This window comes from Channa argus, chromosome 21 (genome assembly GCF_033026475.1).
Source record: "Channa argus isolate prfri chromosome 21, Channa argus male v1.0, whole genome shotgun sequence".
In the NCBI taxonomy this organism is placed as follows: domain Eukaryota; kingdom Metazoa; phylum Chordata; class Actinopteri; order Anabantiformes; family Channidae; genus Channa; species Channa argus.
Window position 1 is genome coordinate 17,456,299 of NC_090217.1, and position 24,354 is coordinate 17,480,652.

General features: G+C 39.5%; 1 protein-coding gene across 2 annotated transcripts; it reads right to left on the reverse strand.

The window, feature by feature from the left end:
* Positions 1 to 363: 363 nt before the first annotated feature.
* sult4a1 (sulfotransferase family 4A, member 1) lies at positions 364 to 24,053 on the reverse strand. 2 transcript variants are annotated; one of them, XM_067490826.1, is made up of 8 exons: positions 23,659 to 24,053; positions 16,060 to 16,190; positions 15,228 to 15,308; positions 12,628 to 12,754; positions 12,420 to 12,514; positions 9,209 to 9,347; positions 5,595 to 5,648; positions 364 to 5,291 (listed from the first exon to the last, which is right to left on the reverse strand). In XM_067490826.1, the coding sequence occupies exons 1-8, from the start codon at positions 23,825 to 23,827 to the stop codon at positions 5,179 to 5,181; spliced, it is 909 nt and encodes a 302-aa protein (XP_067346927.1). In that variant the 5' UTR covers positions 23,828 to 24,053; the 3' UTR covers positions 364 to 5,178. The 2 variants fall into 2 exon arrangements, with proteins under 2 accessions (XP_067346927.1, XP_067346929.1); XM_067490828.1 differs by lacking the exon at positions 5,595 to 5,648 and having other exon boundaries at positions 23,659 to 24,049.
* Positions 24,054 to 24,354: the final 301 nt, after the last annotated feature.

Here is a 24,354-nt window from a genome sequence, read left to right on the forward strand (position 1 = left end):
CCCGACCATTTGTCCCATTTGTCTAAACGTCCACCTTATGCTTAAAATAACAACTTCTTGTCATCATCTACTACTTCCTGCAAATATTGGCATCTTGTCTGCAACCAGACACTACAGAAACTTCCAAGGTATTGGTTCAAATGTTAGAAATATTTACTTTATGCAAATGAGGGAACATTTTACATGGCAGCCAACAATTGTGTTTTGCTTTTTTTTTAAAAAAACGATAATGCTGTTTTTAAAGGCAGGACTTAAACTTCAAATTGCTTCTTTTACTTAAACACAGCTTCCATAACATAACAGTTACAAGATGATGTGAATTTTGCATTCCACTGGATTGTTCAAAGAATGACAACAAAGTCATCAAATTTTGCCTGAAGACACAACTTTATTAATAAACCAGCAAGCAAAGCATTTAAAATAAAGACACCCAGGAAACAGAGACAGGCATGTCGGAAAAAACCCAAACAAACAGTAAAAGTGGAGCTGAGCAGCTGAAGCCTTGACTACAGCAGTAAACACTGACAGAAGAATGAACAATGGACAGAAAGAGTGAGCAGCCGTAAAATAAGGGGTGTGACAAGTGTGTGCTGAGGTTATCGTTTACATCCACACAATAAAGACATTCAGTATTGTCTGGTAGAGCGCACAGACTGGCCTGTTGGACTGGAAGCTGCTGCGGCAACAAAGGAAGAGGAGGGGCTGCACTCAGGTTGATAGTTTGTCTCTATGTACTGCTGCTGCCGGGACACTACAGTGAGTCGCAGAATACAGTTAATGCTGGTTATGGGTTAATACTCTGCCGTCTTCTGTCCACTAGATAAAAAATAACATCACTGAGAAAACAGAAAGAGAATAAAACCACATGGTTCAGTGGGAAAATAATGAAGCGTTGTCCACACAGGCCTTGGAAAAAGTGTGTGAACCAATGCTGGATCAACAAGCAGACAGCCAACCTCCCAAGGGTCTAATTTACGTAAAGATGGGGGATCAAAAATCAGGCCCTACACCTGGGAGACAACACATCACACAGGATACTGTACAGTTGCAAATGCAACTGAGCACTATCACCAATTAACCACCAGAGGGCAGGGTGAGGCACTAAATACAGTGTGGCACTTTGATTCCACTTTCTCTCCCTCCCACAAGTACAAACTGTACACTCCGTATACAAAAACCTCATACACTGTGTGCCAATCGATGATGGTGGCAGGAAACCCACTTTCCCCCCTGGGCTTAAAACAAAGCACTAATGACCACCCAAAACTTTTCAGTCGCCCAGGTGTGACACTGAGCTGCTGGGTTCATACAAGGCTAAATTCATACTTCACCTTTGACCTCTGGTAGATCCACAGGTGCAGACAGGGCTGCATGTGGTCATACACGGAGTGTCCATGGCAAACCTCACAGACTGGGGTGGTAAATAAATTCATGTCCTAGATAATGGCACAAAGTATGAATTAGCCTTTAGGCGTGATAAGCTTCTCCTGTACTGGTTTGTCTTCAGCCCTCACAGTTTCCTTCCAGTAGTCTACCTGACTGAATCAGGACAACTTCAAATGTACTCAGTGTCAGGGTTAGACTGATATATCAACGTTGGCTGTAAAACCTGCCAATGGTTTGTTGCATCTTGTCACAACTTAATTCTGATTTCTCAGTCTGGATGAGTTCATTCCCTAGCAAGAGTCAGTAATGCAGATGTGCGTGTGGTCATTTGTACAGAGTGCATTAGTTTAGGTTTTCCTGGTGAGTTTTAGTGTCCCAGGGTTCTGCACATTTACCTAACAACAAGAACATCAAGTAATTAGTCTATCTGTTGAGGTTGTGCACTGCAAACCACAAGTCCAAACTATGAAAAGACAATACCCTTTAGATTTTTTAAATGTTTACCTTTGAAGGTAGGGTCATGAACTTTTAACAAGCATTAAGGCATCACACCGTGACTTTAAGGTAACTTGTCTACATAGAGATTCCCACCATCTTGGGGTGGATCTAGAATTGTTTTACTGGGGTGGCCAAAGTGGAAAACATGCTCAGAATAGTGTGGCACATTTAGAAAATGATTTAAAAGGTTTTTGAATTAAATTTAAACGATAAACAGTATATTAAGAGGCTAATAGTGTGGTAATAGAGTCAGTTCAGTGTCAGAAAAGTCAAATATGTAACTTCTCCACCCTTTTTTTTAACTCCAAATAGTAATACATACAGTCAAACATATAATGATAACCAGTTAAGATAAAATCCTTATTTTGCATCTGTTACAAAATTCTATTGTGACAAAATATACGAAACCACCTTAAATGTACATAATAATATAATTTTATCTATTTATGATAACAGTGATTTATTTCAGCTTAAGATTTGCTCAGTTCTCTTTGTGCTGAAAGTTCTACCACAGGTAACTACCACCTTAACATTCTAGCAGTGGGTGACCAATCAGATTATAATAGTGGCTCTGGCCACTGGCCAGCCCTCTGGCCAGACCCCTGCTGCCATTGTGACCTATGTCAAATTGAAAGGACCATGATTAAACAGAAATTGGTGAGGCCTCTGTTTAGTAAATACCAACCACCATCTACTTGCAGTACAGTCTTTGCCCTTTGCACATGGTTCGACACCCATTCACATTTTGACATGTGATCCACATGATGGTCACATGGAACAACAACTAGCATGTGACCTAACAGGCCTTTCTTGTTGCCAAGGCATCAAAAACTGCCCTTTGTTCAGTCCCTTTTTGTTACATGCTGGTACTTAGGGTAACCATTTGTTTCGGTGATTGATGCTTGGAGCTTTCGATGTAGTACAATAGAAACCCAGACATTTCTATATTTGATGCCTAAAGCAATGATGTATTATATGAACTAAAAAAGTGTCATCGGGAGGTGCAATGGTACAACATGACAGAGAAATTTTCCACAGTAGACCAGGGTTCGACTCTAGTGCGAGACGTTGTGCGCTTTTGTGCCTAACCCTAACCAGTGCTGTCTTTAACGTAACCCTACCCTGAAGTTGGGTTTTTTAACCCTAACATGGTTTTTGTGTGTATATAAAGTTGTTCCCATGGCGTCAAATGTTGGCGCTCCAATTGTGATGCCAAAGGACATAAAAAGCTGTGCGATGTAACACCTTAGGAACCTTCATTAGCTGATGCTCTGGGATGAGATTGTGTTGGACCTAAACGACCCTCAGGGTGTTAACGGCTCCATATTAGATAAATTCCTGGGACTCCCACCAGTTAAATCTGATGAAAACTTATATAAGTGGTGTAAGTCCAGCTGCCACTAAAGTAGCACTTCAGTGTAGCCTTAACTTTAAAGCTGTGCTAATTTTTTGGTATTTTGCATTAAAATTAGGTTCAGAAGTGACCCACAAGTGACTGTGTGTTAATATAGTTGCTTTTCATCCCACCCCACATTTCTGTTCACTTCTATAGAGCAGTTTAGCATCTTTTAGCTAATTGTTTGGCTTTAAAGTTTTGGGTTCCACCCATTTCCAGAGGCATCAGGCAGTATTTCAAATAAAAAACAGTCCAGACTGACAATAAGCAGTGACTGATCATCTGCAAACAACATACACAACTTGCCGCTAATTTTTCAGATATTTGTTTTCTGTCTACCAAGCTTATTAAGGAGAGGTCCTGTCAAAAGCAGCAGTTCACTTTGAGAGGTTTTGGAGGCTAGTCCTTTTAACCAATCACAAATAGCCATTTATTTCTGCATGACTGGTAATTTATGTAGCTTTTTATGTATTTTAATTTCATAAAACTAATACAGTTTAAGCAGAGTGCAATGGATTTATTTTAGGCCTCTGGACATTCCTTAAAATTTGCATATTAAGGATTTTAACTTATGGGTATTTAAAGTTGTGCCGTATTTGCTTCACGTGTACACTGTATAAACATTTATAATATTAAGTTTAAATGTGATAAAATGGAAAAATTTATTTTACTGGGAATGCTGCTGGTAAAAAGAAAAACTTGGCCCAGCCTGAGTAGCCCCAATGCCTGCATAGCTAGACAAATCAGTCAGTTGATGACACAAAAACAAAAAGAACCTAATTTTTATCACTCCTTACATTACAGCATAGCCATAATCTCGGCAGCTAAGGAAAATTTACGATGTGCAAACAAAGTTTTATCTTAGGAAGTTAAACAGCATCTGAAACCCTCTAAACCGGTTACACCGATACGCTATCATCACTGTGGTAGCTGTGTCCCTGAGTGGTCAAGTTACTGCAAAAGAGACAGCAGGCAAACTGGGACATGTGTACCTTCATCACATTTAGTGTGCAAATACAACAGTGTGAGTGTGAGCGGTTGAAAAATAGCACAGCGAACCTTTTGAATGTGGTCATTTGGAACAAGAGATACGATCACTTTTGGGCTTAAATGTTATCAGACAATGCTTTGAAGAATAACAACGCTGCGGGTCTGGATGTGCAGAAAGTACCACAAACAAACCGAATGGCTGTGGTTAATGTGGGTTCAGTCACAACCGCAATAAACATGCCCATAATAGTATATTATGAATATAAATGTTCAAAGCGCGTAGTGGAGGGGTTAGTGCTGCGACCTCACAGCTAGAAAGTTGTGGGTTTGCACCCTGGCTGGCAGTGGCCTTTCTGTGTGAACATTTACATGTTCTCCCTGTAATTGTGTTCATTTCCTCCAACAGTCCCAAAACATAGATGTGAAATCTAAATTTGCCATAGGTGTGAATGGTTGTCTGTCTGTGTATGTCTCTCTGTGGCCCTGAGATAGACTGGCAACCTGTCCAGAGTATACCCCACCTCTCGGCCGATGACAGCTGGGAAAGGCTCCAACCCCCCCCCCCCCCCCCCCCCCCCCCCAAATATGATAAGCAGAGACAGATGGATGGATGGATGTTCAAGGCTTTTTTATCAGCCTTCAAAAGGCCCTACTGTATCAGTCTAACCCTGCTCAGTACACATACACACACACACACACAGCAGTGATTTTGTGGAGGTAGGGGTTGAGGGTGGTTTGGGTTAACTATTGATTGAGAAATTTCAAAAAACTCCTAATATTCTGAATTCAATCCTATCAGTCTATGTGAATGACAGGCTGCATTCTTGGAGAGGTCTTGTGGTGTGATCCCAATCTTCAGACTGATTAAGTGGAAATGTTGGAGCGTGGATTTTGGCAGGAGGTGTCCATCACAGACAGAAGTCAAAGGTCAGGTCAGACTTTCCCATCTTCTGTCTGTAGACTGCGTCGAACTTTTCATTCATAGACACTGTAAAGACATCTTTCCACAGACCCACACGACCTGCAAGGAGAGTACAAGATGGTTAACCTTTGAAATAAAAACAAAAAAAAGAGTTCAACCTTTTGAAACAATCCAGATGTCTGTGGGATGTATGTTTTCTCCTGGAAAGACGAATACACACAACACAACACACACACAAAATACAACACTATCAGCAGTGACAACATACATCAGTGAAGACTATGTTGCCCTCCTCAGAATTCAGAAGACAGATTCAGAAGATTCTTTTTATTTTTTCTGTCCTGAAAACATCAAATCATACATGATATGTTTCAACTTCCGCCTGACGAGGCAGTGACTCACCTATGAAGGTGTGTATGAGACAGATCACACTGACTGCCAGCTGCAATGCTAAGCCTATAAAATAGGATAAGATGGGAAAACAGAAAAAACAGGTAACAGAAAGCATAACAAACACAATCAAATCAAAAGAATGACCAAAGTAAATAAAAATTACAAAATTAGTGAATACATGCAAAGGGATTAAACTCAAAGATGATTCAAACCAAACACACTCGGCATGCAGGCTGAAATGCATTCTGTGGCTAGGTAATGATGGAAGCCCAAGTGTTCATGGGTATGTTTTTAAGAGACTAATATACTGTGTGAAATATCAGCAATCTCTATCATAATTCAAGAAATTATAACTCATTACTCATAAAGGTTGTTTTTTCATTATTATTATTTTATTGTAACTTGTCATGACCCACTAGTTCTGTGTTTATTGACAGCAGCAGAAACTGCATTTGGCCAATTCAGAGTGCCTGTGACATTGCTGTTGCATTAGTTAACAGACACTATTTAGCCAAAGTTTTGGAATTTATTAGCTTTAAAGATAACTATAGTCATTTTCTAAATTAATGGTAAATGGCCACTTATACAGCACTTATCCAAAGCGCTTTTACATTGTTGATTGTTTCATTCACCCATTCACACACACACTCACAAACCTGATCCACAAGGAGCAACTTGGGGTTCAGTGTCTTGCCCAAGGACATCGGGGATCAAACCACCCTGACCCTGTGGCTCGTGGAAGACTGCCAACTGAGTTACTGAGCAACTGAGCCGTACTGTTATCCCCTTACAGAAACTAAAACCAACAATGAATTACCTCTACTTAAAGGTACTTTTAAATGTGGTGGTTGCACTGACAAAGAGAAGATCTTGTGCATGTGCACTTGCCAATTAAAATTTAAAATGTCTCAACTATGAGTTTTGGAAAGAGAAAACATGTCCCTCAATGAAAGGGTGTGTCTGACTAATGTTTAAAACATATAAACTCTACATACATCAGCTCTGGTGGTCTTAATAATGCATGATAAGCAGTCTGCAGATACACAGCCCCATACACAGCAATATGTAATACACTGTGTGCAGCGGTGGTAGAAGTACACAAACTCAATACACAGGTAAAACTACAAGTAGTGGTGTAAAAATATTCACCACTACAAGTAACACTTCTAATCTTTTACTCAAGTAAAAGTACTAAGCAAATTATCTCCATTTTAGTGAAAGTACAATACACAATACTGAGTTCAAAGGTCACTGTTGGTAAAGATTGAGCTGATTTTAACACTTTATCTTCTGACAGTTGGTTAACCCATAATGATACATCAGCATTTATTAGTTTATAACATTTTTTTTAAATACAATACAATACTATTTCCTTCCATTGAGTGACAGGGGGCGGCCGTAGCTCAGTTGGTAAGACAGTCAACCATGGACCACAGGGTCAGTGGTTCGATCCCAACCACCGGCTACATGTCGAAGTGTCCTTGGGCAAGACACTAAACCCCAAGTTGCTCCCAGTGGGTCAGGTGAGCACCTTGCATGGCAGCCTCCACCGTGTGTGTGTGTGTGTGTGTGTGTGAGTGTGTGTGAATGGGTGAACAGGAATCAACATTGTAAAGTGCTTTGGATAAAAGCACTATATAAGCAAGTATTTGCCATTTACCATAGTTAAAACCATCAGGTTGTGGCTGATTGGTGTATATAATTGGCAGGTGTAGTTTTGTTTTGTAAAATGTATGTGATTATTTTATAAATATATATGTTACTGTTGGTAATATATATATATATATATATATATATATATATATATATATATATATATATATATATATATATATATATATAGTTTAACAACTATATATTAAAAGCTACTTTTCCAACAGGTGTGAAACAGATGTATGTTAGTGTTAGCACATGCTGTCAAGCTTGGCAACATTAAGGGGGACTGCTTATAAGGGTGTCCCATAATCTCTATGTCCAAAAGCAACAGCTCAACTCAGTATCTGAAGGGCCTCTCGGGATTGAAGTGCTGACTTGTACATGGTCTGACTATGTCGTACGATGTGTGTTGAAATGGTAAAACATTCCAGCTAGGCAAGGCAAAAGGGCAAAACATCTTGTGAAACTGCTGTGAAGACTCCTCTGTCTAAACCTCATCCTTCTGATCCTGATGTAATTATAATGTCAGCACAGTGTACCATATGAGGGAACACACAAACCTATTGATCCTAAGAGCATTTTTAGAGCCAAGCATAGTAGCACTGTTTGGTAACCTTGTACTAATGCTTATTGAATATTTCTTTCCTAAAAACAAGTGTGTAATTTGGAAAAGAGAGACACAGCTTTGAGACAGCTGTTTGAGTTGTGGGTTGAGTTCGCTTTAGTTGTAATAAGTTTAGATTTAGGTTTCAATTGAATTGTCCATGCACCTACAGTGGGTGTTTTTTAAGCATAACACAACTTTTTGTCCATTTTGCCCCTGTCTTAAACTTCTTCTGAAAAGTGATGCTGGTATCTAATTCCCCCCACCCCCCCAAAAAAAACAAACAAACAATATTGCTATTTGATGAAATACGTTAATGTTGGTAAATGTATTCATTACGTTGTTTATTTAATCATATTTCCACAATGAAATTTAAAAAAAAGGAGTTTTTCACAGCTTTACTGCTAAGGGATTTTTATAAGAAAAAAAAGAGTCTCTCACAAATCGATGCACACTCAGAGATGTTGAGCTGAGATTTTTGAGACCTTTAATCGTCATCGTCATTTTTGTGTCATCGGTAATGGTTGTAAAGCTTCTCTATATTCACATGTGGCAGAATGGCAAGATACAACTAGAGATAATGAATCTAAACAAATCCCAAATATATATGCATAGCTGGTACAATATTGCTAAAGTCATCATGAGTTTAATGTTGTTTTTAACAAGAATTTCCAAGATGATCATTTGAGCTGCTTGACTTTATGCACTGTGCAAAGTGTTGTCTCTATGCTGTCAGATGTCTTTAAGAAGGAGCTGAGAAGTGTCAAAACAACACATAACTATGCATTTGATTCATTTTCTCGTTTCAACTAGCTGGCTAAGGGGAGCTCTGGTCAATCTCATAAAATCACATATGTAATGGCTCTAAAAGACCAATATTAATTCAATTCATGCTCTCTCCCTTCAGAGTATCCTCCCTGTCTGGATGCATTCTGTCTCTCAGACGTACTCGAGACTATTTTGGCAGCAACACAGTGATCTTTTCATCCAGGCTTCTACCAGGAATTGCATTTGTTCCACTATTTCATGGAAACTTGACTGTGTCCTTTATGCTTTCATTGAACTATTTAATGTTTGCTGTATTTGTTTGACACTGATTGTGTATTTTCTTTGTGAAATCTACACAGAAACTGAAAAGACATATTTAAAATCTTTGGCAAAGAGGCAGTGGTCCCCAGCACCTAAGAGGTTCACTTTAGATTCACTGAACTACTGGTGTTCAGAAAATCTAGAAACTCCAGGTGTGAAAATGATTTTAAGACACAGTAGGTGGATTTAATGCTTTGGAGATGCTATTCTAACCCACTTAGTAGATCAGTTGAACTGAACAGTGTTTCTTTTCTCTCTTTTCTCACCCACTCACCCCTGCACATGGACAGAGCCTCTGAGTTGCAGCACTGCTCAATGAGCTGGTTGCAGCTCTCCACCATGCCCTCCATCTGAGCCTTGTCACAGGAAACACCCAGAAACCGGGCTAACTGCTCCACCAATGTCCCCAGATCCTGGAGAGGAGAAGAGAGAAGAAGAGAAGGAACAAACAGTTCTCTTTCAGATAAACTGACTGCAGGCACATGACAGTTTTAAGTACAACATGTGCAGCTTTGTTTCACTCAGTATCAACTCAACAAAGTTACACATTAAAGCCTGTTTGCATATTGCAACTATTTACAAAAGCCTGTTTGCATATCGTTGTGGGTAGGCCTCAAGTGTGTGCAGTGGTGACTCTGGATGATTTGGGGGCCCGAGGCAAAGACACACACTAACCCGCTCCGGCATTGGGGAGGGGCCCCACTTATATGATTTGGGGCAGAGGGTGTGCATAAACAGACCATCTCTCTCAAACTCACATTTATACCTAAGAACAAGTTTTAGTCAGCAACTAACATTACATGCATGTCTTTTGACTGTGAGAGGAACATGCAAACTCCACACAGAAAGGCTGCATCCGCCAGGAAAAGTCAAACCAGGGACCTTCTAGTTGTTAGGTGGCAGTGCTAATCACTCCACCATCATGCTGCCATAAAAATGGAACAGTACCTGTTGTTTCATGTTGTTTTACTTATGCAACAAGAGTGAACCCCATTGGAACATTGGAAAACCAAAAGAATGAGTTTAACTAGGCTAAAAATCTCTGGTAATTTTATTCCATGTGATACACTTGATCAGTCTTTGTACAGTACCCCTTCTTCAGCTCTGTAAGAAACAGTTTGTTTTAGTTACTGTCAGCATTGGGCACCACTGGGTACAATGTGGTCATATATATCCAAACTGAAGGTCCGTTTATGAATTGACAAAATGTGTAACTAGGACTGTCATGAACCCAAGATTTTGTTTTTGTGTGATTCCTTCTAGATGTGTTTAGGATACATCAAAACAGTTACAACTAAAACTATGAAAAAACACAATATATACACCTCCAAGAAAACTTAGACTTTTGTTTTCCTCTTATATCTTTTGTTGGTTTTATTTAATCAAGTGGTTGTAAATGGATCGGGAAAAAAAATAATAATTATAATTTTTAGCATATTAGAATAAAAAGCTCATGTAAAATTTTACTTTCAGCACTAACTGCTTTACAATCTTTGGCTTTTTTACTGAGAAGTTTTTCCAGAAATTCAAGTGTGGATGCTCTGAGATTGAGCAAGCATGCCCTCCCAGGTGTTAAAATGATTTTATATTTCCTTCTTGCTCCGTAGTTAGAGGGACCTGTCATTTTCACTGTAAATTAGAACTAAAAATGGCCAAATAAAAACAGCTTTCCTTAAAAAAAATGTTAGTCTATACTTGTCTAAAAGGAAGAAAGGATATTCTCTATGAGATTTAGCCAGGAAATTTAAAATTTCTTTAAAAGGTGTACACTACGGTCTTCAGAGACATCCTGAAACTGGCTCTAATTAGTTCAGAGGACACAGTGGAAGGCCTAAGTGCACATCTTCCCAAGAAGACAATGGTAAATGGGCATTTCACTTTTGTCCAAACCACTTTATAATCGTGATTCCCAATCACACACACACAGATGGCGGTGGCTGCCATGCAAGGTGCTCACCTGACCCATCAGGAGTAACTTGAGGTCCAGTGTCTTGCACTTTGACACGTAGCCAAGACAGAATGGAACCACTGAGTCTGTGATCCTTGGACAACTGCTTTACCGACTGAGCTACAGCCACAAAGTCAGACAAGTACTTACAACTGTCCTCTTTAAGAAACAACGTTACTGCTCTTGTTTTAGCTGCAATGTTCAGAAGAAAAGGTTGCAGTGGGCCAAGCTTGTGAGCTTTTGAATAAATTCTTAATGCCTGTCACCATCAGTGACTTGGCAATGGAAGAGTGGGTGATCATGTGTAAGTCATTCTCAATCAGCAGAGACACCACTCCATACTGAAGAGGCATGCGTTCACCATGGGCAACAGCTTGGGGATAACTTCATGAGCTGCTGTGGGTGAAGAGTTCAGGAACACTGCCCAGCAGACCATTTGGAGGTTTGGCATTAGACCTGGGAAGAAAACCCACCTGAAAATATGCAAAACCTGATCTGGCAGTTATTGCTGCAGGTTTTTCTTTTCTTTTTTCCTTTTTTTTTTTTTTTGAATAAAGTAAAGTTTAACAACGATAATTCCTCATATCCTTAATCATCATATATGCTTACAAATAATTTTTTTTAATTTTTTGTGTGTTTTGTGATCCATTTATAACCATTTGATTGAGTAAAACCAACAAAAGATAATAGAAATACAAAAGTGTGCAGGTGTTTCCACATTTCTTCTCTGCAGTATATACATTTTCAATTATTGATTTTTGCATTATTAGATTAAATTTAAAAATTAAGCTTAATAAATATATGTACCCCTTATCAGTATATAATGTGGCCCTTTAGATGTTCATGTAGAGATTCAATTCCAATTCATAGGCAGATCATTTTAATTTTCGTGTTATTGGGTAACAATTTGTTATTGTCTCTCAGACAAATCAGACTCTGTAAGCAATTGCTTCAGTTACGGCACTTACAATCAAATATCCAATACTTAACCCCAAGAAACAGTGAACAAAATCTCAGATATGTTTAGCGCACAATAAAGAAAGGAGTGATTTCTTTATCCATAATTTGTGCATCTGTAAATGATGAAGCCGATTGATCGTGTTTCCTCCTTTCAGTCATAACAAATCTATTCTAAGAAAAGCTTATCTGCAGAGAAGAGGATATGTTTAAGTCTGGGCCTTCTACAAGTGATAAGACTAGATAAAATTAAGGGGGACCTTTGGCAAAGCAAAGAGCAATTATTGATCTGGCATATGATGTTCCTCTTTTTTAACTGGAAGGTTTAGACAATGTTCAGTCATGATTAGATGTGCAGGCTATGGTATGCTAAGAGATGATGAATCTAGCTGTAGAAAAACAATGGGAAGGGAGCTTAAGTAGAATTAATGCATGTTCTCAATCAATAACGCAGTGCCACCATTAGTCTCAGGGGTCCACCCATCACAGACATCAGACTATTGGGGTACGATCTGGAGTAATGTACATGTTAGGATAAGCAGAGAGAAGCCAAATGACACACAGGAGCCAGCGATATTACCTTGTACATATCTTCATATTTCAAGAAGAGAACATTGGAGTCCATTCGATGCTCCCAAAATTCCTGAACATGTTCAAACCAGGACCCATATCCCACTGTAAAAGACACACGCATAAGATGAAATAAGTTAGGCAAAAAACAGCAACAGCAATAGTTGAGTAAACTGGACCCCATGGAAGGCCACAGTGTCCCTGTCCTCCGGACTTACACTTGTCATTCATGAAGCGACGGCAGAACTCCTGGAAGGTTCCCCGGTAGCTCATGGTCCTGAGAGAGCGGTGGAACTGGTAGTAAGACACCACCAGGTCCTTAGGGTTGCGAGCCATGTATATTACCTTAGAAGAGAACCACAACAGCGCTACCTGTTGTTAGACATAGCTATGTAATCACATCAAGGGGCAGGAGAAAGTGGCCCCACTGATATATGGAAAATGACAATTTTATGCAAATAAAGCAGTTAAAAATTAGAATTGCTATTTCCACAAAAATTGGGTTGCTGTGTAAAATGTGAATTAAAACAGAATACAATGGTTTGCAAAAGATTTTAAACATACACAACGACAAGACAACACAAAAACCTTAAATTTTGACTTTCAGGCTCAGGTTTAGAGAAGATGGTGCCATTTTTAGATCTTCTTTATATATGGTTATTTTGTTGTAGAATTTGTTACTTGCATTTGTGGATGCAGAGACATACATTGTTCACTTAATTGGTGCTCTGATTTTCAGTGTCCTTGAGCCCATGCAGAGATTTCAACTACAGAATCATGTCTCTTTTCACTGCAGTGCTGCCAATAAGACATTACAACGAATCAATAAAAGACTTTTTATATTCCCAATCATGATACTGACCTATTAATCATGAGTTGTGATATGTTTCACCAGGTGTTTCTTTAGCATTACACAACTGTTCCAGTCAGTCAGAATCATTTCAGTCTATGCTTGTCTTGAGGAAGAAAGGTCCTCTATAAGATTTAGCCAAGAAATTAAAGATTTGTTCAAAAGATGTACACTGTGGTCTCCAGAGACATTCTGAAACTGGATCTAATTAGGACACAAGAAACAGTGGAAGGCCTAAGTGCCCAAGAAGACAATGGGAAATACTGTTTCAACGTTCTGCAGAAGTTTTACTGACATCAATCTCCCCTTTAAATTACAGCCCACATTTGTTGTACCTACTGTATAACAATGGGTAAAAAAGAGGTTTATGTATAGTAATTTCTGAGAAAATAGGCGGCAGCACAAACCAACATCTATCATGTGATACTTCATAATCTCCGAAGACGGTCACTGACTGACTTTATTTTTAAGAAACTGTCTAGTCATTTGACAAAAAATGTGGTCGGGTCTACAATATCTTGAGATACGATAAATGAGGGGTTGTTGATTCCTGCCTTGCACTGAGTATTGATGTAGAGATAACATGGCTTTGCTTGTTACTATAAACAAAAGTTTTTTTGTCTTGCTACAGTGTTAATTTGCGCATTTCTGTGGCTGTTGATTTGATAACATATTAAAATAATAATAATAATAATAATAAAACACTTTTCTCAAAGAAGGAGAGGAGGATGGCGTGTTCGTAGGCAGAGAGAGAAGAGCAAAGCTAAGAATGTAGGACTGACAGTAGGGACTTTGAATGTTGGTACTATGACAGGGAAGGTTAGAGAGTTGATTGACATGATGCAGAGAAGGAAGGTGGACATACTGTGTGTCCAGGAGACCAGGTGGAAAGGTAGCAAGGCTAGAAGCTTAGGAGCAGGGTTCAAGTTGTTCTACCATGGGTCAGATAGGAAGAGCAATGGAGTAGGAGTTATCCTGAAAACAGTAATTTGTGAGGAATGTTCTAGAGGTTAAAAGAGTATCAGACAGGTTGATGAGTCTGAAGCTGGAAATTGAAGGCGTGATGTTCAATGTTGTGAGTGGTTATGCCCCACAGGTAGGATGTGAGTTAGAAGAGAAGGAGAAATTCTGGAGTGAGTTGGATGAAGTGATACAGAGCATCCACAGAGGTGAGAGAGTGATGATTGGTGCAGATTTCAATGGACATGTAGGTGAAGGGAACAGAGGTGATGAGAAAGTGATGGGCAGGTTTGGTCTTCAGGACAGGAACACAGAAGGACAGATGGTGGTAGACTTTGCAAAGAGGATGGAAATAGCTGTAGTGAACACTTTCTTCCAGAAGAGGCAGGAACATAGGGTGACGTACAAGAGCAGAGGAAGAAGCACTCAGGTGGACGACATCTTGTGTGGACGTAATCTGAACTGTGACTGTGAAATATTGGTAGGGGAGAATGTAGCCAGACAACACAGGATGGTCGTGTGTAAAATGACGTGGTGAAGAAGATGAAGAGGACAAAGGCAGAGCAGAGAACGAAGTGGTGGAAGTTGAAAAAGGAAGAATTTTGTGTAGTTTTTATTGAGGAGCTGAGACAGACTCTGGGTGGTCAGGAGGGGCTTCAAGTTCACTGGTACATTACAACTAATGTGATCAAGGAGACAAGTAGGAGGGTGCTCGGTGTGTCATTTCAAAAAGAGGAAAGTGGACAAGGAGACTTGGTGGTGGAACAAGGATGTTCAGGAGTCACCCTTGAGGAGGTTAGAAAAGAATAAAGCACTTTGCTATTCATCTAAATTAATATTATTGGATGCTGCTATCAGCCTGTTGCCAATGATTGAGAAACATAAATAAAACAGCTGATACTAGTCAGCTGCTCCAGGTGTGACTTGATTGCACAAACTGCATTGCTATAACAGAAACAGAAATATGAAAATGCACTCTAAGACAGTGTCTAGTCGCGGTGTGCTGACCTTGGCCTCTCCGTTGTGCATGGCTGTGGGAAGGAATCGATAGGGTAGATGGCTTTTGATCAGACGAGGGGACGTCAGCTCCTGTGAAAACATTAAAGGAAGTTATTAGTTCAATCTGAACTCTGCCATTCTCTTATCAGTTCTGCAGAAAGTCCCTGCTGCTGCCAGTTGTGTCTTATCTGCTAAACATTTAACAACTCACTATTCACTTACTGGCCACTTCATTAGGTGCACCTGTACAATCTAATGGAATCCAATACAGCAGCTTGTCTACTACGTGTTTATTAATGAGGTCATAATAGGTGGTGGAGACTGAAGTACAATATTTTAAGTGGTGGTTCGATCTTTTGGCTCCCCTTATTCATTTTAAATAGGGTGGCCAAAACATTAGAACCACCAAAGGAGAAATTATAACCTTGAATAGAACCACAAATGTTAGGTAGTAAACTCCAACCTTAACATGGTCTTTGGGGGTCCACAAAACTGCCATTGCTTTATTCACAAATGTATATTATTGAGAAATACAACTAACCATCAGCTTCAAGTTTTCCCCTAATTTATTTTTCATTACTTTGTAAACTGTTTTCCCCATTATGATTAATTTGACCTTAACATGTGAAATAAGTGACAAGTTACTTTTTATTCCATTAAAACATTACACCATGGACAAATGACAAGTTTAAAGAGAGAGCTGAGACAGAAGAGAACAGAGTTAAAAGACCCCCAATTATTATCAGAATAAAGGGTTTGCAGAAAACAACACAATGTCCCCACGACCTCCAGCAGTCCTACAATAATCACACACTGGAAGATCACAGCTGAATTTTTGTACCTGTATGATGTCCAGCCCAGGTTGAGGGTACTCTAAGACAGGTAGCTGTTCATCGATGTTCATAAGGCCAATCTCATCTGGGTCGGCTCCCTGGCTCACTAAATACACAACTTCCTGAAGTAGACTGGTGCCTGCAGGGACAGAGGAGACTAAAGGTCAGAGGACAATAAAGAAACTGGGATGGCAAGGACAAAACTAAGAAAATAGATGTTGTGCGATCCTGCACTCTAGGGGGCCTAGGCAAAAAGGCGCAGTGGGGCCCCATAAACCAATCCCTGTTTTATGACAATCACAGGTAGGTATCTGACTGTTCTAACAGAATCTAACCAACTGTTTCTGACGGTGTGTAAAAAGAGCAATGAACAGCAAACCCTCACTGGATTTTACAGTAATTGTACTTTAATTTTACACACAAGGGCTTTCATGTTGTTTAGGCCCAATTCAAACCCTACTATTCAAATGTCAGAGCAGAATTTTAGACTCATTAGAAATAAAAAGCAACAATAAGCAGTTGAACATGTGTAATAAAGGTCTAATAAAGTGGATGGTAAGTATATTCAGTATAACACATCTTATGAAGACATTGTCAACATAATATTTAATTCACATTCGGCTGGTACAAATGCTCTATCATCAGTACCAAACATGGTCGCAAAAATATTACTTCATCAGATATTAATTAAATTAATTTTGTAATGAATATCTGATGAAGTAATATTTGTCCTAGCTGGATTTGCATTAAATGTTAAAACAAATAATATTTTGCCATTTCAAAATAAAGGGATGCAAATTTTTGCTCCCAAATAAAGTTGAAGGCTGCAATCAGATCACCCTATGTGAAACCTGATGGGCACCGTATCATTCCAAAGAGAGGAGGGTAATACTGTGTCTCAGGATTATCAGCCTGAGCTGTGACACAAAACGTTCTTGTTTAGAAAAAGATGTGTTTCTGTGTGGCTGCTGGCTGCCCATGTGATGGGGGTGAAACCAAATAAAAGTAATTTTTCAATCTGAAAGAAAACTTTTATTTCACATTAGTACCAGTTGCATTCTTGAACTGATTGTGTGACACTTACAAATTCAAGTAAATGTGAAAAAATATTGGGAACAAATTAATCAAAGGAGACTGAATGAACTGAATCTGATAGGGCTGCATATTTCTGTCCTTTCCCGTCCAATGTATGGTGGCCTGTTTTTCATGTCCAAGCTGACCCAAGCCTGAAGCACTTGGGTTTGTGCTGTGTTTCCCTAGAATGGCTTGTGCGGCCCTCATGCTTGACTTCAAACATCATAACCCCCCATCATTAAATTAAATTCAATTCAATTCAACTTTATTTATATAGCGGCAATTCACAAAAAAAGTCATCTCAGGCACTTTAGAGAATAAAGTCAAGATTATAAAGATGTATAGAGAGAACCCAACAATTCCACCTGGAGCAAGCCATAGGCAAGAGGGAGAGGAAAGACTAGGGTGGGTCCCCCAGCAGTCTAAGCATGTAGCAGCATAACTATAACTAACTATATGCCTTATTAAAAAGGAAGGTTTTAAGCCTATACTTAAAAGTACAGAAGGTGTCTGCTTTCTTACTGCATTGCATTTGTTACCTCTAGGTTGGATACTGTAATTCCCTACTTTCAGGATGCCCCAGTCAACCCCCTAAAAAACCTGCAATAAATCCAAAATGCTGCAGCAAGAGTGCTGACTGGAACTAGCAAGAGAGATCATATTTCACCTTCACTAGCTTCTCTCCATTGGCTTCCCATTAAATCTATAATAGAATTTAAAACCCTGCTTCTTACATATAAAACTCTGAACGGTCAGGCTCCATCATATATAAAAGATCTCATAGCACCATATCATCTCAGTAGACCACTTCGATCTTAGAATGCAGGCCTATTTGTGGTTCCCAGAATTTCCAAAGATAGAATGGGAGGCAGAGCCTTTAGCTATCAAGCTCCTCTCCTTTGGAACCAGCTCCCAGTTCCGATTCGTAAAGCAGACACCTTCTCTACTTTTAAGTCTAGGCTGCCACCCCCCGATGCACTGAGCTCCTTTCCTCCTCTTGACCCTCTCTCCTCTCCTCTCACCCCGCAATTGCCACCACTGTATGCCATTAACTGTGTGTTTTTTCCCGTAGTTGTCTTTGTCCTTCTCTGTCCCCCCCTCTCTGTGCCTTTCAGCAGGTTTCCCCGGCTTTGGACCTGTGTGTTTTTACAGCTACAGCTACTGGTCCTACTAACCTGCTCAATGTTTTGTTGTTGCTTTTGGTTGCTCTTTTCATTTTTCCCTCTACTCTTCTCAACAAGAGTCTGGTTTTGCTGGAGGATTCTTCCATTAAAGGGTGTTTTTCCCGTAGGTGGCCAGGGCGTGCTCAAGAGAAATTTCTCTATAAATCTTTATATTCTTGCCTTTTTTACCTAAAGTGCCTTGAGATGACTTTGTTGTGAATTGGCGCTATATAGATAAAGTTTAATTGAATAGAAATGAAAGGTATAAATAAAATGACAAAAACCAAACAGAACATCTTGATAACTTTGTAACAGGATATTGCACAAAATAAATAGTTCTCCTTAATAAATAGCTGCATGCAAAGCCAAAAGGAAAGGACCCACATATTTTATTCAGAAACTGAACGCAAATTGTATGAAAAAAGGTGCAAGGATACATGCTACATAACCTTTAATCATGTCATATGGTTCATAGTGAACAACACATGGAAACTAGAAATTAATTCTGGGGCATGTTATGGTCGGAGCTAAAATAGACGGTAGTATTGAAAACCGAAAGCCAAACCCAGATTGGAGCTGGACCAAAGCAGTATAAAACTGTAAGTTATGAAACCTGCAAGAAAGCACACTTGGCCAAAATGAGGCAGAATGACCACAAAATTGTATTTAATTATAATCTGTGAAGACATCGTACCAGCCACACATTTAAACAGTCACCACCTGTGAGCTGAGCTCTGGTCTCACCAGCCCCTAACCCTCTCAGCGATCAACAGGAGGTCAACCAACAACTGGATCTGACATCACACTAAAGGTATTAAACAGCCCTTTCAATGCAATGCTATATTCCTTCCCCAGAGACTGAATACGCTTTAGGTTCACAATCAACATGACTAAAAGACATGCGTGTTAGATTAATTGGTGATTCTAAATTTCCTGTAGGTGTGAATGTGAGTGTGAATGGTTGTCTGTCTGTGTATATTTCTCTCTGTTGGCCCCAATATAGACTGGAGACCTGTCCAGGGCCTCTTGCGCAATGTAGGGATTGGCTCCAGCCCCCTGTGACCCTAATCAGTATAAGCAGTTGAAGATAATGGATGGATGTGACTCCACATTGAATTCAGATACATTTTTTAAAAATGTCTACATCCTCTTTGGTCAAAAATTTTCTAAATTGATACAGAGGAATTGATTGTCCTGATAAACTCAGACAACAACAAGTCCATATGTTAAGAAAATAAATGTATTGTACAATGGTACATAAAGCTTCTAATTTGTATCAGACAGGATGAAAAACTCACTCAGTCAAAAGAGGCATCAGCCAAAAGGCAAGAAGCAAAAGAGCAAAGAAGAGCAAATAGAAAGCACCTCCCCAACTGAAGTCGAGACTCTTGTACTCTTATCCAAAAAGATCCTTCACATCACAACATATTCTATTATTATCCCAGTTCTTCCAAATTCTACTACTCCATACTTTCATTAACTCTCTTCCAACTTTCTCCTTAGCAACAGTTTTCATGGATGAAATCCATATCCTGTTTTTCTCCCCCCTTATTTTTTTCCCAATTATAGCTGAGACCTGTTTAATTATGGGACGTAAGCCAGGTCATACTGCCTCTCTCCATTATCATTGACACACACTTCCTGTCTCCCTGATAAACAAGCTACAAGCATACAACTTACAGGTACTCCTTCATTCCAACATGTAATAAAACTTAAATATTATATATTATATTAAAGATTAATTACAATTAAAAAACTATATTATAACTAAATACAAAGGAACATTTGTTCTTGTTGTTGCTACTGTACAGAGTCATGTTTTGTAATGCATGTGTTTGGCTGTGTCTGTATCTCCATTTTTTGTGGAGAGTGTATACAATACATATGAGCAGAGGACTTAACACCTTTTTCTGAAATGGCAACATGGTTCTTATATCCAGAATTATAAATTGGTAAAAACAACATTTGGATGTTATTCTACATGCCAAGGAATTAGCTGTAAGCGTGTAGTGCAAACTAGTTTCTTCTGAAATGCCCAAGCAGGTATTGTAGAAGCTCAGAAGACATGCAGCTGTTTGCATATGCTCAGTCTTGCTCTCTGTGACAAGTAAAGAGCAGTGGTTCTTTAAAATTTGTTTCATTTTTATTTTGAAGAACTTCACTACACCTCACACCTACAAAAATCCTATTGGCCAAAACTGGCCAATGTGAGTCAATGGCATCATAGAGCTGCAGCATTCCAGCCATGTGGCCTGCCATGTGCTTTCTTTCCCACTGCACTATAAAGAAAACACAGTGTGTGTGTGCGTGTGTGTGTGTGTGTGTGTGTGTGAGAGAGAGAGCATCCTTAAAGATGATTGGGATTTTTAATGTTAATAATTTGTGTGCTGCATTAGACATCTGAAAGTACACCATGTTCAGATCACTCCGTGTTCATGTGAGGGAAGATTCCAGCTGTGACAAACTTATAAAATCTAGTGTTCTGAGTGGCAGTGCACACTCATGTGTGTGTTACTTTTGAACCTGATGACCAGATTTATTAATTCTGAGCTTCCCAGAAAATGACTGAATGTATCTTTTATTTATTCAGTTTACTTACTGCAACCCTCTGAGGGATACGTGACTATTACTAATGGATAACATGACTGATTGACTAGCCTAAGGCTCACCTAGAAACATTTTAAAATGAATGTGTGACATTTTAAAAAGTGGCCTCTTCCTCCAAACACTGGAAGAGTGCTGCATAGATCTGTGTTTGCAGCAAATCTAAGCAGGAAGCATCACGTCTGTTAAACACAGGAGAGTGTGATTCCCTCACAGTATCATGTAACAGAGTCACTCCACTAGTCATTCACTTACATCTACATGTGAAAACACAAGCTACTGTCCACACTGTACTTAGATAGTTTTAGGACTTTGGTATTGTGCCATCATATCTTTCCTGTTAAGACTTGGCTACATCAGCAGCTACTATAGCAAACATTTACAGTGATTTCAATTCATCCCAGTGGAATCAGTGCAACTAGTGGAATCACTTTCGAGGGCAAAGACATTCCATACATTTTCCTTCTGTCAAGTTCAGCCTTTGTGAACTATGATATGTAAATAACTTCTAATATGATTCAAAATTTGAATTCAAATTCAAAATGATTGTTTCATCAGTGACTGACAGGGGAAGAAGCAGTGGAATGGCCTGGGGTGGCCAAAATCTCATTCTCCATCCTGTAAAGGGATTTTAACCTCTTCCCAACTATTTGGAATTAAAAAGTAGCAGATAACCTCCATATTTCATATTTCTAAAACTGAATAAACACGTTCTAAACACACTAATAGCCTATTTATATACAGTTTATTATGATTACAATCAAAACCTAATAACAAAAATTCAAAATAAAATGTGTGCCAGATTCTGGCCAATCCAATAAATAACTTCTACATTTGCCCCTGGCCACCAAGCTACACTAGCAATACAAGTTTGTTGACCGTCTCCTTGCACACATTTCCCTCTTCCCATTCTTCTTTTTTTTTTTTTTACTTTTAAAGCATCATTGTTAGAACTCCCGCATTCACATAAACATTATAACAGTCATGACCTCTGTGTGTCCTAGTGGTAAACATCACACCATGTGAAGACCACAATAATACATCTACTGTCTTAGTGATACTGTATTGTACAATATAGTGAAATTAGTTTTGGTAATTCTAAAAATGTCATTGTCATATATTGATAAATTAAAGTGCGTACATGTACATTACAGGAGTACGTGTACATGAATTAAACTTCCCCCTGCTTTCTCAGTAATAAAATACCTCTGAACTTCTTAGTTGTTAAACTCCTCCAAATGAAGTCTATGTTTTTCCATTGAGAAGATGTCATTTAAGATGTCATGTAACAGAGTTCTGAAGGAGCAAGTAAACCAACTATAACTAACTACAACCTGTGTTATGACCACCTACTATCACCAATCCAAAAAACATGCATGAAGCCATGAAGCAACCAATTATAAAGCGTACTCCCTTAACAAGTGGCATATTATGCAAGTATTACAATCGTCATAGAGATGCTGAAACCAACATTGAAACTTCTCTACTCTGATTTCTGACACACTGCTGAATGACATGGTTCTTCTTTTCAAAAAGCAAGGCCCTGATGATTTTTATACATGTTGTCCTACATGCTACATGCTCCAAATCTGCACTTCCTTGTAACACAGCCAGTCATCAGCAGATGCACAACATATAAGGTGGAATTACAGAGAATCTGATCAGTGTTGACAAAATGTATAAAGGACTTGGTTTTCATAATAAAGAAACATGTTACCCATTGGAGTAGTGTGTCTGGCTGTTTTAATATTTAACATTTATTTGGACAACAACCAAACATGAGAAGAAAACTACCTAAATTATCCTTTAAGGGGTGTTAAAGTACACTAAGGATGTATTGCCACACAAAATACAAAATCACCAGCACCAGAGATACAGATAGTGAGGTGATTGTGTTCATCTTGACAGCTGACTGGATTTACCAGGAAGCTAACTCTTATTGAAGCCCATGTTCATAGAGCCTGTACACATATTGTAACTGTCCTTCTACCTTTTTATGTATAGAGTATAAACCTGAGCATGCTGGAAAAAACGTTGTAGCACAAAAACGCTATCTTAGCTCAAATCTCTTATCTCGAGCTTGACAGTGTGTTAGGTTTCACTGTGAACTGCGGATTTTCTTTACTCATGGTGTTTCCATACTGCTGAGGCACTACAACAAAGAAGAGGATTCCCCTGAGAGCAAGCAACATTCGGCCATTCCTGCGGGCACTGGCAGAGCGCACCACCTGCGCACCGAGCGGACCCACCCAGCGCACAGCAGGGCAGCGTGCATGGCCTCCGGCCCGCCTGCGCAATGACACTCTAGACTGGATGTAAACATTAACTTGCAGTTTGTGTGACTGTGGTGGATGATGGTGGCCGCAGCTTAGACACCTTCTAAACAGGAAATAATCAATTCACTTAATCTGACTCAGTCTGCTGTTATCTGATTATAAAACACCCGCTGGGATCTTGGTTTCAGGTCTATTAATGTGCTGCACAAGCGCAACATAAACACATACATTAGATAAGTGTGACCCACCCAGTGTTATCGGGCCTTACAGCCTATTAAACAAGATTTATCTAATGTGCAACTTTACTGATGACTGCACCTGCGTGCTACCTCAGCAAAATGAGCCCTGTGCGTGATACTGCGTATCTGCGATTTATTTCTATTGTAAAACTTTGATAATCACCGGGGAAACCTGCGCTCACGGCTGCAGCAGAGAGCAAATGAAGAGACATAACGAGCGCCGTGCAGAGGGTGAGGCCGAGCTTGTTTACCTGACTTCGGGTAGGTGACAATCCATATGTCGCTACTTCTGAGGGAGAAGTTGGCGATCTCCTCCATCTTCCCTTTGCAGAAGGGCGGCAGCCGCACTCCATCAAACTCGAAGTATTTACTCTCAAACTCAATCGGCGTGCTCGGAGTGTCTGCCTCGCTCTCGGCCATCGTCCAAACGAAGCGCCAGCGCAAGATGAAGAAAATACGCTCACTCACGCGAACAGTTTTAATGGATGAATTCTAAATTTGAGGATGAGGATGGGGTTGATTCGACACACCGCTGCCTCTTGTTTCGGGATGATGAGGCTGGCGGTGGATGTTGCACGGAAGGCGGACGCGTTGACCTTCAGCCAATCGCGCGGGAGAGAAGTGATGTAATGCGCGCACACGAGGCCCAGCATCAGGACCACTCACCGGGGGAGAGTATGCGTGCGCAGATGAAGAATGCATCCCACTACTTTACACAGACCTGGATGCTCAAGTAAAGACTATCTCAATGAAACCTTGATTCACATATAGAATTTGATACACGGTAATGAAAAAATACTGTGACAACGCATAAATCAGCACTAACATACATATAGGCATTTATTTCTCTTGTATGTAATATTGTTCATATTAATTTACTTTGGTAGGTGTATGCTGTAGCTTTTCATAATTGCCAAACTCCATCCAGATTGGAAACTGCACTGCAC

Excerpts from the sequence above, each read along its gene's own strand:
- sult4a1 (XM_067490826.1), bottom strand. The coding sequence starts at position 23,827 with ATGGCCGAGAGCGAGGCAGACACTCCGAGCACGCCGATTGAGTTTGAG. Across the intron at positions 12,755-15,227 it reads TGCACAACGGAGAGGCCAAG|GTAATATACATGGCTCGCAA; the intron begins GTCAGCACACCG and ends TTCTCTTCTAAG. Across the intron at positions 5,292-5,594 it reads TCTCATACACACCTTCATAG|GTCGTGTGGGTCTGTGGAAA; the intron begins GTGAGTCACTGC and ends CTCTCCTTGCAG.